At 38.4% G+C, this 19,429-nt stretch overlaps 1 protein-coding gene across 11 annotated transcripts in view; it reads right to left on the bottom strand.

Annotated features, from left to right (window-relative positions):
• LOC105225977 (polyamine-modulated factor 1-binding protein 1) overlaps positions 1–19,429 on the bottom strand; it is a 306,375-nt gene that overhangs the window by 226,358 nt on the left and 60,588 nt on the right. For 8 of the 11 annotated variants that reach the window (XR_007421877.1, XR_007421876.1, XR_007421875.1 and 5 more), the window contains 2 exons: positions 1,275–1,418; positions 1,145–1,216 (listed from right to left, as the gene is read on the bottom strand). The exons of 2 other annotated variants lie outside the window; for them this stretch is intronic. Coding sequence is in view for 6 of the 9 variants with exons in the window: in XM_049449950.1 (XP_049305907.1) it covers positions 1,145–1,216; positions 1,275–1,418 (216 nt within the window). In the remaining 3 variants the exon portion in view is untranslated. The remainder of the gene's footprint in view (positions 1–1,144; positions 1,217–1,274; positions 1,419–19,429) is intronic. One more of the 11 variants, XM_049449902.1, reaches the window with a different exon arrangement.

The raw sequence follows: 19,429 nt of genomic DNA, 5'->3' as shown, positions 1-19,429 counted from the left end.
TTTAATATTAAATTTAACTATTAGGATGAGTTTATGTCAGATACATATGTATGTACAAGTAGCAATCCAAAGTAAACAGGACTTTTTGAATAGTAAGTTGAAGTTGGGATTAGAAAGACCCAAGTTCGTTTGTAGACGAACATTTCAAATTCTTGGAACTTGCCAGGACTAAAGCCATGGAAATACTTTCAGGTGCAAAACGTCAACCAGAGGATCGGAGTTCAAGCAATTCTATAAATAGATAACTCATACATTGACCGACAATTTTACCATAAGGTTTGCAAGAATAACAAAAATTATTATATGTAGTATATGGGAGTTGGCGAGATACCGCCACTATACAGCATGACGGAATTTCTTTCCCGGAGCGCAGGCAAACCTTAAGATTTCGCGCTTGGTTTAGTCAAAAAGCAGAACGAGGGTTTAAGAACCTCGGCGTGTAAGGTGGTCGCGAGCAGCGTGGAGCGAGCTGGATCGAAGCTGAATATTACGGTTGACGATGAATCTTACAAATTCATCCGGCAGAAGGGATTCCGGCTGAACTTCTGATTCAATAAGGTAGTTATGAGGCCCTGGAGGCCCAAAGCAGTGCCTGAGGAAAGCCAGGAACCAGTAATACAGGTAGACGTTTTACCGATTCACTCCGGCATCAACTCAGCTGAGCAGATTGATCGAGCCAATCGTGGGAGCCGGAATAGTAGTTGCCCAGGTACATGAAACCCCCGTTGGACACATTTTGGTGGTTGCCATCGATGAATAATCGCGTCCCTACATAACATCCAAGGACTCTTTAGTTTCATTTAACATAACAGTGATCCACTGGGTCGTATCAGCACATCTGACCCGAAGAAGTCGAAGCCGTTTTCTGCGATTCAAAATGTGTCGCATATCTGGAGAAGTGCAAAACAACTTAAAGGTTCTATTTTGTCGATATATTAGGCTGTTCCGCTGTTCTTTTATTAACAGAAAAAGTGTTCTTCCACATAATAACATAACCTCTCATCCTCCAAACTCGGTCAAAGAAATGTACTAAGTTAAAAGTAGAAAATAAAACTGTTTGCTATTTGTGGTTAAGAATCTCTTTTCCAGATCGAACACTAATATTTCCATATATACCGATCAATGCCAGCAAATTAAAACTTACCAATGTTATTTTGCTGTCTAATTGTTCGAGTTCGTGCTGATTGCAAATTTGACATTTCTGTAGTTGCGCCAGCTGTTGCATATAAAATCGCAACTTTACTAAACAATAACTAAATAAGGCAACTACTCACCTGTTCGTGTTTCATTGATAAACTATTCATAAGTTTACGTTCCTTTTCCTCGAAATCGTATTTAATTTTCATGATGGCTTGACAGAAAGGGTTAGACTCAGAATTTCTATTATAAATATCATCGTAGACAAATTCCTGGTCCGACTATAAGCAAATTATTAAAAGACTTTAAGTTTAAAATTATTTTCAATAAATCTATTTTTATCTTAAGGATTATGTTAAAACTGCGAGTGTGTGAAAGAAATGATCAGTAAACTTAAGGCTAGAAAGGATATACATGGAATGGAACCGGTAAAGGTATTTTTAATATCACAACAGAAAATCGCTGCTTTGCTATGTTATGAGCGAACGATGCATGGGCATTCATAACAAAAACAAGCGCAACATTCAACATAAAAAGCGGAATAGCTGCAGTGGTCATAAAAAGTTGAACATAATGACTCAAAAATATTTTCGAAACATTACACAAGACAATGTAATATTTAAAGGGCGGCGACGAAATTCTCGGTGGTGCTGTCTTACTACTGGGTTAAACCACGTCAAGTGGCCCATTAGGAAGGGGACCAGACACATAGCAGTTGGTATAAATATTTCGTCAAAATTATTATTTTTTTGTTAATGTTATTGATGGTTTGCTTTTTGGTATAGTTTGAATATTTTATCCTTTTTCATTTTCGCTTACGGGATTCTCCCATATAAAGTGGGTTATTTGCATTTTTATACTCTTCTAACATGTTGCTACAGAGAGTATTAGAGCGCTGACAGACGAGTAAACTAATACGCACTAAGCAACGCTAATGCGCATTGAAATTTTATGGTGATAGGAGGCAGATTTATGCATTTAGACATCTGATTATGAAATTTGGTTATTTATTTAAAAAAAAAAAGTGACATAAAAATTAATAAGTGAAATTTTTAATAGATTTTGAAAGTTAATAGAATAAATTAAAAAGACTTCTGGCCATAAACTACTAAAAAAATAAAATAAACATTTTTATAATATTTTATTTTTATTTTATTTATTTATTTTAATATATATTGCCTAAAAAATGTATAAAAAAGGCGATAAATGACACTTTTTTTAATAAAAACAAATAAAAACAAGTAAGGAAGGGCTAAGTTCGGGTGTCACCGAACATTTTATACTCTCGCATGATAAAATGATAATCGAGATTTCATTATCCGCCATTTACATATTTTTTTATTTTGCTGTAAAATTAATTAGAATTAAATTCTGAGAGATTTACCGATATTTTCGGTGAAAAATTAGGTTAGGTTAGGTTAGGCACTGAGTACTTCGTGTTCGATATCAGGGACCTTGAAGTTGTGAAGTTATAGTCCGATCACGACTATTTTTCCACAAGGGATACCTCAGCTCAAATACCGTATTTGTGTAAAGTTTTATTCCGCTATCATAATTGGTTCCTAATGTATATACTATACAGAGAAGACATCAGATGGAATTCAAAATAGCGTTATATTGGAAGAAGGCGTGGTTGTGAACCGATTTCACCCATATTTCGTACATGTCATCAGGGTGCTAAGAAAATATTATATACGGAATTTCATTTAAATCGGTAGAGTAGTTCCTGAGATAAGGTTTTTGGTCCATAAGTGGGCGACGCCACGCCCATTTTCAATTTAAAAAAAAAAGCCTGGGTGCAGCTTCCTTCTGCCATTTCTTCCGTAAAATTTTGTGTTTCTGACGTTTTTTGTTAGTCGGTTAACGCTCTTTTAGTGATTTTCAACATAACCTTTGTATGGGAGGTGGGCGTGGTGATTATCCGATTTCTCCCATTTTTGAACTGTATATGGAAATGCCTGAAGGAAACGACTCTATAGAGTTTGGTTGACATAGCTATAGTATTTTCCGAGATATGTACAAAAAACTTAGTAGGGGGCGGGGCCACGTCCACTTTTCCAAAAAAATTACTTCCAAATATGCTCCTCCCTAATGCGATTCTTTGTGCCAAATTTCACTTTAATATCTTTATTTATGGCTTAGTTATGACACTTTATAGGATTTCGGTTTCCGCCATTTTGTGGGCGTGGCAGTGGGCCGATTTTGCCCATCTTCGAACTTAACCTTCTTATGGAGCCAAGAAATACGTGTACCAAGTTTCATCATGATATCTCAATTTTTACCCAAGTTACAGCTTGCACGGACGGACGGACGGACAGACAGACATCCGGATTTCAACTCTACTCGTCACCCTGATCACTTTGGTATATATAACCCTATATCTGACTCTTTTAGTTTTAGGACCTACAAACAACCGTTATGTGAACAAAACTATAATACTCTCTTTAACAACTTTGTTGCGAGAGTATAAAAATATCACTTACATTTTACTTCCGATTATTTTTAACTGATATATTCAAACTTTTTTTTTTAATTTGTACTGTAACATTTCTCAAATAGCTAACGAGCGAGATTTCGATTTTTTCATCAATATTGAGGATACAACATTAGTCAAACTCAACCGCCAAGGCCAATGGCACCAAAACCACGGCCTCGCCCGGAACCTATGGAAGTCGATCATTCTATGCAGTCTAAAGGATTAAACTATATGAATAGACCAACCAAGCACCATTGAAACAACAGCGAAACCTCCACATAGAAACCGATATCCAGGAACAATGAACGAAGCGTTATTCCTTGCCTTATGTTGAATTCAGAACCAAGAACCGGCAATTTTTGAAAATTTTCATAAATAAAGGATCCTGTAAGAATTACATACAGCCATAATTTGTATTATAACCAATCCCAATCCAAAGCCCATTTTTGCAAACTCCATAGGATACAAGACTAAAATCACCTACCATACGATAATTAACCTAGCTCACATAAATAATGTGAATTTAAAATTTTTCATCTTAGCAGATTTAGAGCGAATATTTGCTTAGAAATACATACTGCATATGTATTTTAATTGTTTAGTACTTAAAAGAATGTTTCAAAAATTTTGCATATTAAGGCATATTCTTATATTTTAACAATATAATACATTTCGCAACGTATTTAAGCTTAGGTATCGATCAGCTGATTAATTGACAATGTCAAAGGAAAAGAAAACGTTGCGCACATTCATAATTTGAATGGTAAATCAATTTCCGGGCATATTTAGGTTGCATTGCTCTGTGCTATTCTGCCAAAAGTTATTTATTCAAAGTCGTCTTTTGCTTGGGTTGCATAGATTAGCAGAGTTTACGCGGACACAGTTCACTACTATTAACAGTTCCATTTCAAATATTAAATTCAAATATTTTTAAAGGTAAGGTGTTCATGAAATATTTTAGGACATGTATCTTATTTAAATTTTTGAAGGCTTCATCACGGCGCAATGAATTTCAATTCATTCTGCCCACTGTACCTCTACCGCCAAGACCATGCATAACATGTTGGGGACGTGGTTAAAAGCTGCTGATTATTATTCTGATTACTCCAATAAGCTTAAAATAATAGGAGATTCATTTAATATCGATGATGCTGAGGCCATTCGATTGTCCCAAGAATTTTTAAGTCATACCGAATGAATACAAACCTCGCTTATATATATCAGAACTTTTCTACCCTTACACATCCTAAGACTCGAAACCCTAGGTATAGAAATAGAAGGATCTATCCGCCTTGTCGAAGAAATACAAACCTCGATATCCACTTTAAAAAATAAACCAAAAAAAAAAAGAAAAGCTTTATGCCCCTAAAGGAAATAAATGATATTTTGCAACAATAGAAACCACAGATTCTTCCGTGAAAAAACTTTCTCCAACCGTGTCATCTGCAAACAAAGTTTCTCCTCATATGCAAGCATGTTAACTGAAAATTGAAAATCTTTTATATTTGACAATTTAAAGCATATCACATATACATACATTTGTATATACATACATATTTGAAGTTTTTTTTTACATATTTCAGTGTTATTTAATAATAAGAAATAGGTTTTGTTGCCGGCGCGAGTGGAACGATGACGATCGAAGCCAAAAAGTGGCAATTTCGCGGCGCCGTGTGGAGTGGCAAATATGAAGCGTTTTGGATGGGCGACTTGTATAGCACGAATAGTAGAGTGTGTTATATTGTAGTGGCATCCTGTGGTGAATTGCGCTGTTTCATTAGGATGGACCAGTTTTACCGGGCAGAAGGGGTGGATGCTTAACTCATTTAAACATCCTGGGCCCCTAGGCGAATATTTTGCCTAGTCTTACACGTTGTTGCATGTATTTCGGCGTACAGCTTGTAGAGCTGCCGAGGGTGCAGAATACATGCTGTAAATCCTGAAAATGCCTTCGGTTTTAAACATAATATTTGGTATTTATTTACCTTTACTTGCCAAAAGCAAGGAACTATATTTTGCGTTTATCCGACTTATTATTATAGTAAAAAAGTAATTTAAAATTTCTTATTTCATCGGTATGGAATACCAGTTGTTTATTATTTGCCTTTTCTGTGTTATCGGCTTATAAAGGATAGTAACTCCATGCCTGGCTCAGATGTGGGCAGAATGGGTACTCCTTAGCCCTAGATTTAAGACTATGAAATTAGAGGGATCTTGCGAGCGGGTAGCCGGTAATTGCGAACGGCTTCATTTAGAATTATAGTTTTTTAAGTGGGATGTTCAAATTGTACAACAGATTCCCATTCAAAACCTTATGTGGAGCGCTTATGTAGGGACGATAAGAGCGACCCCTGCTTTTTTTCCTATCCCTTTGGAACAATTTTGTTATATATTGCGTTTAAGTGCGTATGCACTAATTTGTTTTTTAGTAGCCACCGCTAAAGGATTGATTCAGGATTGTGTTTTTTCCATTATTGGCGAAAGCCATCCTGCGGGGTCGAAAAGTAACATATATTTGAGTTTTTAATATTGTTAGACCGAAATCTTACTTTGTTTTTTCTACCAATATGTGAGGTATTGGAATATTGTGGCTCTAGTGGTAGTCGTACGACGAACCGGCCATTATTTGATCGAGTAGTTGTAGCTTTAGAGAAGTCTTCACAATACTGATCTTCTAGAGTTTGAAATTTCCTTAATTGTGAATTAAGGTATTTATTTGCACTGTACTCAACTTGAGTTGGTATGGTTGTAACTAGTTCGGTAACTAGTCCACTTTGCGTTTCGCTGTGCAGCGTTTGAACTTTTTGTGCCTTCGAGCAACATGATGTCTTTTGGTAATTTTTAGAATTTTGGTTTGCGGGACTTGCTTTTGCTAAACCCGTGGTTTCTTTTGTGTAAGCGCTTCTTTGGAGTAAGTTAGGATATCTGCTATAATGAAGCATCGAATGGTGTCTTTTGTGACAATGTAAGCAATTAAATTTGCTTTTGCAATTTTTGTATGTATGCGCATGTGACAGGCAATTTGTGCAAAGTCTTTTTGACCTGACAGAAGTATTCCTTTCGTTAATATTTAAGTTTTTAAACCTCTGGCAAGATATAAGTTTATGCCCTCTTTTGCTTAGTTCGCATGACGTATATTCTTTCCGTTCGGATGTGAACGATTGTGATTTGTTAGAAATTCTGTTTGATTTGGTTTTGCTTCTAGCTTGGGGTCTATTTAAGCTTCTATTTTGGTCGTGTTTAATATTCTTAGTTTTAATTATATTTTCTTCTAACCTTTCCGCAATTTCATAGTGGGTGGTGAGAAAATCTCTCATTTGTTGCCACGTTAGGCACTTTTTTCGTGATGAGAGCGATTGCTCCCATAGAAGTAACGACTTTTCTGGTAATGCGGAATACCAGAATTGGGTCCCAGCCGTCTGTGGGAATATTTAGTGTCGATCAAAGACAAACAATTTGAAACAGTGGATTCTAGGTTGATGAATTCTACACTTGTTCCTTTCTTAATTTGTGGCAAGTTCATTAGTGTCGTTACTAGTTTATCGACCAGTATTATATTGTTTTCGTATCTAGCTTTTAGAGCTTCCCAAGCCAAATTGAAATTATCGTCATTAAGAGCGAACTCTTTTACTATTATGCCTGCTTGACCTTTTAATTTGTATCGGAAGGACGGCCATTCTTCATAACCTCCGTAGAATGTTTCTGTGTCACATGCGGGCGCCTCGATGCCTGAACTTGCCTCTTGATATTGTTGCAGCTCTACTCTCGGATGTGGAGTAGGTGCAATTGCTTTTATTAGCTTTAATTGATTGGTCTAAGCAGTTTTCGTATATTGCGGTAACAGATAATTTAAAATTTTGTGGTAGATCTGAATCGTCAGAACCTACGATGCCGTCATGAGCCGTTTGAAGGCGAATCCAAAAATTTGTAAGATTTTGGCCTTTTACTTCTAATAACGATTCAGAGTTTTCTTGAATCGGTGAGGAGGCAAATCTAGTGCAGTATCTTATTAAACTGTCACTTTGTGAAATGAATTTAGCAACCTGTTTTGGGCGTGTAGATCCTGCAGGTGAATTTTTTTTTTTTATACGTACATATGCATATCTGCATAAATAAAAAAGAAAAGATACTTGTGACCGTTATATTTACATATTGTGTTTAAACATATTGCAGTTCCATTTAATAAAAATGCTTATATAAATATATGATTTGTGATATTTTCAGTTTGGTTGTTTTATCAAAATCAAAGAATTGAGGTTTTTTTTTTATAATTGTTTTGTTAAATTTTAAAAATCTAAGTTGCCTCTGGAAATGTATAAAAATAATAATATGCGCTATAGAAAGGGAACACATATTTTCAAAAATATAAGAAATCATCAAATAAAAATATACAATATTTGCGCGTATGGCATTATTGATTGAGAGTGGCTAAGCGCACAAATAGAATACAAACGCTAATGGCAGAAACATCTTCTCACTTCGCCACGAGCGGCAAGCGTTTTGTTCTCGTTTTCAATCGAACAATGTTGCCATTACTCAATACGCATATGTAGTTTTGTACACATCTAAGTCTTCAATTATAATTTTTCATAATATAAAATATCAAAACCGAAATCAAACTATTAAAACTAGATTATATATTTGTAAATAATAGCATTCGATTCTGAATTTGAGTTATTTTAAGAAAATTTCAAATATATTGAAGACAATTTGTATAATTACTACAGTATATGGAGCCTGGCATCCCTGCGGTATGAGAGAACAATCAGCCGAGTCGTTGGAAATTCTAGGATTGGCGGGTGGTAGAAGGGTTGTTGGGTAATTATTTACATAGCGCTCTTATAAGATTCATAAACTGAAGTTATTATTGAAATTACTTTTTATAAGGAAGTTTAAAGAAATAACCTGGTTTGAAACTTTTTGCTTCGAAAATTATATATAAAATAAAAATCTGATTTAAATTTTGGTACTTGGTACAATAATGCGTGCAGCTATAGCAAATGACATTAAAACAAACATATAATTTATTATTTCAAATAAACAAAATTAAATGCTGATATAAAGACATATTAAAAAAATGATTACTAAAATCAAATATTTTTTATACTTTTTGTTATTTGTCTTACATTTTATAAATTTATAGTAGTTACAAAGAAACTTAAAATTGTTAGGCAATTTTACTGTTATTACTCACAGTGCAACTTCCCATATATGCGTGCGCTCTCATTTGTAAACATGGTGTGGTAAAATACGTTGCTCTTACTTCCCTCTTCAGCCAGTTTGCCAGCGATGATCCCCTCACTTAGCCCTCAAAATGTGCACTCGTGCCCGCACGGGCAAAATGCCACTGAGGGCTAATATGCCCATCCCTGTCTAAAGCAAATGAGAGCTCGTTAGAGAGATCAATTCGCTTTTTGTATGCAATCCTACTTGTTTTTGTTTGTCAAAGAACAAGAGGTATTGCCGAATAATTGCCAATGTGGACATTGAATATGTAAATGTATATGTAAGTATATACGAATATGTATGCATATATATGTTCAATAATTTGTTTACGTTAAGTTGGTTTTTTTTTGTTGGATTTGAATAAATTATGTATGTATGTATATGTTTTAACAATTTGATGTATTGTTAACTTTCTCGCGTCATTTGTTTAAGCATAGGCAGTTTGTATGTCATATGTTTATATTCTTTCGTAATAGAGAGAGGGCGCGAAAACGAAATAGAAAAAAGTTGTACTATCCGTTGTCCTCTTATAAGTATATGTAATTTAATATATAAATATAGCAATTACACTTGTTAGGTAAGTAAGTGAAATATATGTGTATATCTTCTTCTTCTTTACTGGCGTAGACACCGCTTACGCGATTATAGCCGAGTCAACAACAGCGCGCCAATCGTTTCTTCTCTTCGCTACGTGGCGCCAATTGGATATTCCAAGCGAGGCCAGGTCCTTCTCCACTTGGTCCTTCCACCGGAGTGGAGGTCTTCCTCTTCCTCTGCTTCCCGCGGCGGGTACTGCGTCGAATACTTTCAGAGCTGGAGTGTTTTCATCCATCCGGACAACATGACCTAGCCAGCGTAGCCGCTGTCTTTTAATTCGCTGAACTATGTCGATGTCGTCGTATATCTCGTACAGCTCATCGTTCCATCGGATGCGGTATTCGCCGTGGCCAACGCGCAAAGGACCATAAATCTTCCGCAGAACTTTTCTCTCGAAAACTCGCAACGTCGACTCATCGGTTGTTGTCATCGTCCAAGCCTCTGCACCATATAGCAGGACGGGAATTATGAGCGACTTATAGAGTTTGGTTTTTGTTCGTCGAGAGAGGACTTTACTTTTCAATTGCCTACTCAGTCCGAAGTAGCACCTGTTGGCAAGAGTAATCCTGCGTTGGATTTCTAGGCTGACATTGTTGGTGGTGTTAATGCTGGTTCCTAAATAGACGAAATTATCTACAACTTCAAAGTTATGACTGTCAACAGTGACGTGAGTGCCAAGTCGCGAGTGCGACGACTGTTTGTTTGATGACAGGAGATATTTCGTCTTGCCCTCGTTCACTGCCAGACCCATTTGCGTTGCTTCCTTGTTCAGTCTGGAGAAAGCAGAACTAACGGCGCGGGTGTTGAGACCGATGATATCAATATCATCGGCATACGCCAGCAGCTGTACACTCTTATAAAAGATTGTACCTGCTCGGTTCAGTTCTGCAGCTCTAATAATTTTCTCCAGCAGCAGATTGAAAAAGTCGCACGATAGGGAGTCGCCTTGTCTGAAACCTCGTTTGGTATCGAACGGCTCGGAGAGGTCCTTCCCGATCCTGACGGAGCTTTTCGTGTTGCTCAACGTCAGTTTACACAGCCGTATTAGTTTTGCGGGGATACCAAATTCAGACATCGCGGCATAAAGGCAGCTCCTTTTCGTGCTGTCGAAAGCAGCTTTGAAATCGACAAATAGGTGATGAGTGTCGATTCTCCTTTCACGGGTCTTTTCCAAGATTTGGCGCATGGTGAATATCTGGTCGGTTGTTGATTTACCAGGTCTGAAGCCACACTGATAAGGTCCAATCAGTTTGTTGACGGTGGGCTTTAATCTTTCACACAATACGCTCGACAGAACCTTATATGCGATATTGAGGAGGCTTATCCCACGGTAGTTGGCGCAGATTGTGGGGTCTCCTTTTTTATGGATTGGGCATAGCACACTTAAATTCCAATCGTTGGGCATGCTTTCGTCCGACCATATTTTACAAAGAAGTTGATGCATGCTCCTTATAAGTTCTTCGCCGCCGTGTTTGAATAGCTCGGCCGGCAATCCATCGGCCCCTGCCGCTTTGTTGTTTTTCAGGCGGGCAATTGCTATTCGAACTTCTTCATGGCCGGGTAATGGAACGTCTGCTTCATCGTCATCGATTGGGGAATCGGGTTCGCCTCCTCCCGGTTTTGTGCTTTCACTGCCATTCAGCAGGTTGGAGAAGTGTTCCCTCCATAATTTAAGTATGCTCTGGGCATCGGTAACTAGATCACCTTGGGGGGTTCTGCAGGAGTATGCTCCGGTCTTGAAACCTTCTGTAAGCCGCCGCATCTTTTCGTAGAATTTTCGAGCATTACCCCTGTCGGCCAGCTTGTCAAGCTGTTCGTACTCACGCATTTCGGCATCTTTCTTCTTCTGTTTGCAAATGCGTCTCGCTTCCCTCTTCAACTCTCGGTATCTATCCCATCCCGCACGTGTTGTGGTCGATCGTAACGTTGCGAGGTAGGCAGCCTGCTTTCTCTCCGCTGCGACACGGCACTCCTCGTCATACCAGCTGTTCTTTTGCACTTTCCGAAAACCAATGGTTTCGGTTGCAGCTGTACGTAAGGAGTTTGAAATGCCGTCCCACAGTTCCCTTATACCGAGTTGTTGACGAGTGCTCTCAGAGAGCAGGAGTGCAAGCGGAGTAGAGAATCGTTCGGCTGTCTGTTGTGATTGCAGCTTCTCGACGTCGAACCTTCCTTGTGTTTGTTGGCGTGCGTTTTTTGGTCCACAGAGGCGGGTGCGAATTTTGGCTAAAACAATATAGTGGTCCGAGTCGATGTTAGGACCTCGGAGCGCACGCACATCTAAATCACTGGAGACGTGTCTTCCGTCTATCACAACATGATCGATCTGGTTGGTAGTTTTTCGATCCGGAGACAGCCAGGTAGCTTGATGGATCTTCTTATGCTGGAATCTAGTACTACAGATAACCATATTTCGGGCCCGGGCGAAGTCGATCAGCCTCAACCCATTTGAGGATGTTTCGTCGTGGAGGCTGAATTTACCGACCGTAGTACCAAAGATACCTTCTTTGCCCACCCTGGCGTCGAAGTCGCCAAGCACGATTTTGACATCGTGGCGGGGGCATCTCTGATAAGTGCGCTCCAAGCACTCATAAAAGGCATCTTTGGTCACATCGTCCTTCTCTTCCGTCGGGGCGTGGGCGCAAATCAGCGATATGTTGAAGAACCTCGCTTTGATTCGGATTGTGGCTAGACGTTCATTCACCGCAGTGAATGATAGTACTCGGCGACGGAGTCTCGCTCCCACCACGAATCCCACACCAAACCTGCGCTTCTTTATATGGCCACTGTAGTAAATGTCACAAGGACCTACTCATCTCTGTCCTTGTCCCGTCCATCGCATTTCTTGGACGGCGGTGATGTCAGCCTTTGTTTTCACGAGGACATCAACCAGCTGGGCAGTGGCACCTTCCCAGTTAAGGGACCGGACATTCCAGGTGCATGCCCTCAATTCGTAGTCCTTATTTCGTTTGCCATGGTCGTCATCAAAAGGGGGGCTCTCATCCGAGGCTGGTTCTGACTATTCACTGGGGGTGTTTTTTTACGTGGCGGGTCCCAAACCCAGCGCACAACCCTATGCAGGGGATGCTTCGCCTTCTCACGTTAGCTCGCCTTCAAACGGATGTTCTTAGGCTACCCAGAGGATACTTGGTCAAAGACCGGAAGTCGTGAGCTGCTTGAGTCACATGTAAAAGCATCGTTTCTGGCCACTCCCAAGTGAATGGCAATCAGAGAACTCTCCTCACTTGCGTGAACTTCTACACATGACTCCATCCTCATTTTTGTGTGTCACTGCACTAAATTTTTGTTTTTGCCCCAACAATTGGATTTAATATAATTAAATCTTATATCTTTTAATGTAGTATTTTCTTTACGAAAATCCGGAGGTGTCTTTCGGTAAGGCTCGAAGGACCATGAATAAATAACGACCCAATATATTGGGGAATACAAACCACTGGTGATATGCACTTACACTCGCGCGAGTGTTTAAAATGAAAAAAAAAAAATAGTTGAGTATTTGAAAGGTACAATTTATTTAAAGTATCCTTTGTTTGCGGTACAATGTTTTGCTTAATAATATGAAATAGGTTTTGTTGTCGGTGCGAGTGGAACGATGACGATCGAAGCCAAAAAGTGGCAACTCCGCGGTTCCGTGTGGAGTGGCAATAATGAAGCGTTTTGGATGGGCGGCTTGTATAGGACGAATAGTAGATGAGTACGATTGATAGCGATGCGTGTATGGCGAATGTGTCCAACGAATGGTGATGTGTCGATGGGCGAACTGCAGGTGTCGAATTATGTAAACGAATGCTGATGTGCGCAGTGTGTCGAACAAATTGAATCAGCTTCCCCGTTGTCTATTGCTTTTGTTGGTTGGGTCGGTGCGAGTGTGGTGTGTTATATTGTAGTGGCATTCTGTGGTGAATTGCGCTGTTTCATTAGGATGGACCAGTTTTACCGGGCAGAAGGGGTAGATGCTTAACTCATTTAAACAAGACCGATTGGGACAGCAAATGACGCCATATTTTTTCCCGCTCTTTTGGCATTTCTTTTCAGCAACATTTGCCATTTCATCATGGAAAGATATACGATCCAAGAACGAGTCAAAATTATTAAAATTTTCACCGAAATTCGAAATCAGAGTCCCTTAACTTTAAGAGCGGTTTTTTCAATAAGAATGCTACACAAGTTTTTTTTTAATAAAAAAAAAATTAGTTATTCGTGTGAAAGTAGATTCGTACATATGTACATCATTGCATCCCGAAAAAATTATGATTTGGTGCGGTTTATGAGCCGGCGGCGTCATTGGGGGGTACTTCTTCCGTGAGGATCAAGACTGCCACGTTACTGTGAATTAGAATCGCTACCGCTCAATGATAACCATTTATTTTTAACCCGAATTGGATGATATGGACTTGGAGAATATGTGGTTCCAAAAGAACAGCGCCACAAGTCACACAGCCAAAGTCACAATCGATTTACCAAGTTTGGTTTAGGTGTTATCTCACGTTCCAGTCAATTAGTCGTGTCGGCCGTGCAATTTGACGCCATGATACCAGTGACGATTAATGAACTTCGAACGAATATCGAAGGTGAAATTGCAGCAGTATCGGCCGATTTATGCTTGAAAATCGTCGAAAATACGGTTTAGCGTCTCGACTTCTGGAAGCGTGCCCGTGGTGGCCATGCAAAACAAATCGAGTTCAATACATAATGGCATCGAATTTACTTTTACAGGAATAAACATTTTCATTGATAACCCAAACTTCTTTGTTTTATTAAAAAAAAAAAACTTTTGTAGCGCTCTTATTGAAGTACCCGTTATAAGTGCTTGCGATATCATTTTTCGTACAGCAGTTTAATTTAGATATAATAATCCAAGGTGAGGAAGATTAGAATAAATATTACAACCTTCTGAAGTCATACATAAAAAAAGTTATAAAAGCAAAAAGAAAGTCTTGGAAATATGTATGTAATAAAATCAATATATGACGAAAGCTTTTCGACTTAGGAAAGCAATAGCACAATCGGTGCACAGGGATATTCTATGCAATAAGGGATATTCTATGATACTTAGTAAGTTCCCGTTTCTACCCATTACCACAGATTTTCTAGAACCTATAGAACTGAACCGAAATTCGGTCCCCAATATTGCCTTCCCTTCTAAAGAGTAGTAGAAAAGGGGCGAGGGAAACAGGGACGCAGAAGTTAGAATCTATGCGAGCCTCCATTTACCACACCACAGCAGTGTCTTCCAAGCGGAGATCACAGCAATCAGGGAAAATCTTATTATTCTAGCAAGAAACGTGCTCACAACAAGGCATCCCTACTAATATTATAAATGCGAATGTAAGTTTGTTTGTTACGCTTGCACGCAAAAACTACTTAACCAATCATCATGAAACTTTGTACATATCGTCACCTGAAATGCAAAATAACGTAACAACATTTTCAGAAATTTAAAGTGGCATGAATGAAACACGAAATAAAATGGAACATAAGTAAAACAAAATTTTAATATTGGTTACAACTGGTTTATATCTGACCGCAGAACCTGAAAATGTTGAACATACTTATTTAATATTATGTATGTAATTTGAAGTAGTGAAGCGTAATCAAAAAGACACTCAATTTCGAATTTTTTGATGATCCGTTATTTTGCATTTCAGGTGGCGATATACTCTTGAAGGTATTAGAAGTAATTTTTACGAATGATAAAAAAATTGTTTGTCAAAAAATCGTCAAATTTTCAACCCTGAATACTGTAATACCGTCCAACTGTATTAAAAAATGTCAGCACTGCGATGTTTTTAAATGGAAAGATGAAACTGCTGGAATGTGCTGTTCCGGTGGTAAAGTTTCACTTCCATTACTTGGTGAACCAAAAGAGCCTTTGAAAACTTTGTTATTAAATGTTACAGATGAGTCAAAGAAATTTCAAAGCAAAATAAGAAAGTACAACTCTTGCTTTCAAATGACATCCTTTGGAGTAGATAAAGTGTTAAGAATGCCCGGGTTTTCACCAAGTTTTACTGTACAATGACATATACTTATATCATCAAATTGGATCACTATTTCCAGAAGATGATTATCAGCATAAATTTCTGCAGATATACGAGGTGTGTTCAAAAAGTATCGCGAAAGTTTTGCTGACAGTTTTCTTCGATTGCAGGGGCGTGGTGAATAATGAGTTCTTGCTACGAAGCAATCCGACAGAAACGCCCGGATTTGTGGAAGAACAAAAATTGGCTTTTGCATCACGATAACGCCCCTGCTCACACACATCGTTGCTTGTGCGCGACTTTTTGGCCAAAAACAAGACACTAATGATGCCGCAGCCACCGTATTTCCCAGATCTGGCCCCCTGTGACTTTTTCTTGTTCTCTAAACTGAAGTGGCCCATGAAAGGACGACGTTATGCTTCTCTTGACGAGATAAAGACGGCATCGAAGGAGGAGCTGAAGAAGATAAAAAAAAATGATTTTTTGAAGTGCTTCGAAGATTGGAAAAACCGTTGGCACAAATGTATAATATCCCATGGGGATTACATTGAAGGGGAAAAATAGATATTCATGAATAAATAAATAATTTTTGAAAAAACACAAAATTCGCGATACTTTTTGAACACACCTCGTACTTTATAGGTGATGAATAAAATTAAGTAAATCGTCGTTGCCAATATATTGAAAGAGTAGAAAGAGAAACGGTAGTGAAAATTCAACGAATATTTCACAGTCACAATGTCTTGGTAAAAATCTTTAAAAGTGCGAGAGACAACTGTCCTTCAGACAGCTACAAAGTTATCATTCATGCTGATCGAACTTCCCGTGGCGAACATGAAAGGCGTTATAATGCGCCGATGGTCAATGAAGTTGCTGTTTTTGTTACTGGTGACCCGAGCTTTCCACGAGACATAGTACTACGGGCTAGAGATGAGCGATATAGTGATTTTTCGATATCTGTGATTTCAGTGATTGCTATTTTTAAATCACTTTGATTTTATATTGCTATTGCGAAGTCGCCGTTCAAAAGTCGTTGTTGTTGTTTTAGCGGCAGATTCTGCCAATTTGACACTGTTTGGCCGAATAAAAGTCCGGGTCTGTTCCACTTACGTAGACCCGACTGTCGTGGGAATCACAGTTTCGAACTGCGATCGCAATTCACTGGTTCGAACTGCGATCACAGTTTCGAACTGCGATCGCAATCGCAGTTCATAGAAGCGAACTGCTATTTATAAAAAGTGATCGCAGTTGCGATTTGCGATTTTTCAATCACAGTGAAAAAATCACCGGTAGTGAAATATCGCTCATCACTACTACGGGCACATGACAATACGCTAAAGCGTATTCTATGATGCTTTGCAGTATCCATTAATTTTCAGTAAAGGATAATTTGGATATCATTTTAATATTCCAGTCATTAATCCAACAACGGGACAGCCATTCCAAATAAAAAAGTTTCCTGCATGGACTTTTTTATGCGTATTACATGATGCTTCGAGAGCATGACTTCAACCTTTTTCTGTGTACAAGTCAACTTTTTCATCAATTCTTGGTACATTTCTCTAAACCAGAAATACAATATACAGACAATAATATCAGACCTAACGACATTGGTAAAATGGTTATTTTGCCGTCCACTTTTGTGAACAGTGCCCGTTATCTCCATGAGTACACGTAAGACACATTTTCTAATGTATGAACTTACGGAAGGCCTGATCTCTTCGTAACTTTTATCTGTAATCCTTCGTGGCAGGATAAACCTCAAAAGCTTATGTCTGGGTAAAAGGCTACTGATCAACATGACAAAGTTGGACGCGTGTTTCGGCTAAAGGTCCAAAAGTTAATGAACGTTGTAACAAAAGGAAAAATATTCGGAGACGTCCAGTGCCATATGTACTCGATTGAATGGCAGAAACGAGGTCTACCACATGTGCACATATTAATTTGGCTAAAGCAGAAGCTACTGCCTATTCAAATTGACCACATAATTTGCGCTGAAATTCCAGATCCAGAAGAAGATAAAAATCTGTATTCACAGTGATAAGGGTTATCCGTTATACAGACGTAGGGCGCCTACTGATGGTGGTAAACAAGTTAACATTCGTACTCGCAGTGGGGAAATAAAGAGCTTTGATATTAGCTGGGTAGTGCCCTATTCCCCGATTTTTTGTAAATTATTCAACGCCCACATTAATGTTGAAGCTTGAAATTCTGTGTGTGCAATTAAATATATTTGCAAGTATATCAATAAAGAAAGCGATCAGGCGATCTTCAATCTGCGTAATGAAAGTGCTGTACAAGCCCTCAATGAAATACAAGCTTATCAAGCAGGAAGATATGTCAGTAGCAATGAAGCAGCATGGCGGCTTCTTGGCTTTCCATTACATGAAAGATATCCTACTGTTATACATCTTGCAGCACACTTAGAAAACGGACAGCGTAAGACACGCTTTTTTTGATGAAAATACCTTTCAAGACAGGATTTTATCTCCTCCTAAGACCACGCTGACTGCTTTTTTTCACCTTTGTCAGAATGATACTTTTGCAAAGACATTATTGTACTCTGAGGTTCCCCGTTTTTACATAGAACAGTTCAAAAAAATAATGGCGTCGTCGTATTCATGGTACACCTGATCAAAACCAACCTAGGGTTAAAGCATCGGATACTCTTGGTCTATACCATACATGTTACGAATTTTTAATGCTTTTATCTGTGCATGTTGTTGCATCATGTTAGACGTCCAATTAGCTTTACAGAACTTAAAACTGTCAATGGTCAGGAATGCCAAACATACCAAGAAGCATGTGAAGTTCGGCGACTGTTAGAAAACGACAATCATTGGAACGAAACTATGGAGGAAGCTGTACAATGCCAATCGCCTGATAAAATCACGCTTTTATCTTCTTGTGGTCTTTCTAACCCTCAAACTCTTTGGAACAAGTACAAAAAATACATGGCTGAAGATATTTTAGATCAACTGCAGCAAGTACACACAGATATTACTTTCAATGAACATGTCTACAATAAAACGCTAATTATAATCGAAAACAAGGTTTTTACGATGGTTGGAAAAAATTAGATGATTTTGGAATGTCGAGCCATCGACGAGACAATTTAGATGATTTTGATAATGAAATTGCACTAGAGCTAGATTATGATTTCATAGCACTGCAACAGCAAGTGACAGAATTAGTCCCTCAATTACTTCCAGTGCAAAATCATGTTTTAAATCAAGTTTTACGTAAAATAGACTCCGGCAGTGGTGGACTCTTCTTTCTCGACGCACCAGGGGGAACTGGATAAACGTTTTTTCTTAACTTATTATTAATGTCCGTCAGAAAAGACCAAAAAATAGCAGTTTCTGTAGCTTCGTCAGGTATTGCCGCGACGCTATTACGACACATTCCGTTTTAAAATTACCATTGAATTTGGCACAGGAAGATTTACCCATCTGCAATTTTAGTAAAAATAGTTCACGAGGTAGGATGCTGCGAGAATGCAAGCTTTTAGTGTGGGATGAAAGTACAATGTCTCACAAGAAGGCTATAGAAGCTTTCCAGGACTTGCTAGATAGTACATATATAATGGGAGGCATGGTAGTTTTATTGGCTGGTGATTTCCGTCAAACCCTCCCAGTGATTCAGAAGGGGACACCAGCAGATGAAATTCATGCATGCATTAAATCATCAAGCTTATGGTCGACAGTTGAAAAACTCCGCCTGAAAACGAATATGAGAGTTCATCTTCATAATGACGTGGATTCAGGACTTTACGCAGAAATGTTGTTGAAAATTGGTAATGGTTGTTCAGATGTCGACGCTGAAGGCTACATATTACTTTCAAGAGAATTTTGTAATTTAGAAGAAAGTGATGTGGATCACATTGATAATGTTTTTCCGGAATTACAACAAAATTTTTGTAGTGATCAGTAGTTGTCCAAGAGCAATATTAGCACCAAGAAATGAAATTGTTAATAGGATCAACACTTAC

Source organism: Bactrocera dorsalis, chromosome 1 (assembly GCF_023373825.1).
Source record: "Bactrocera dorsalis isolate Fly_Bdor chromosome 1, ASM2337382v1, whole genome shotgun sequence".
In the NCBI taxonomy this organism is placed as follows: domain Eukaryota; kingdom Metazoa; phylum Arthropoda; class Insecta; order Diptera; family Tephritidae; genus Bactrocera; species Bactrocera dorsalis.
This window is presented reverse-complemented; position numbering and strand designations above follow the sequence as displayed.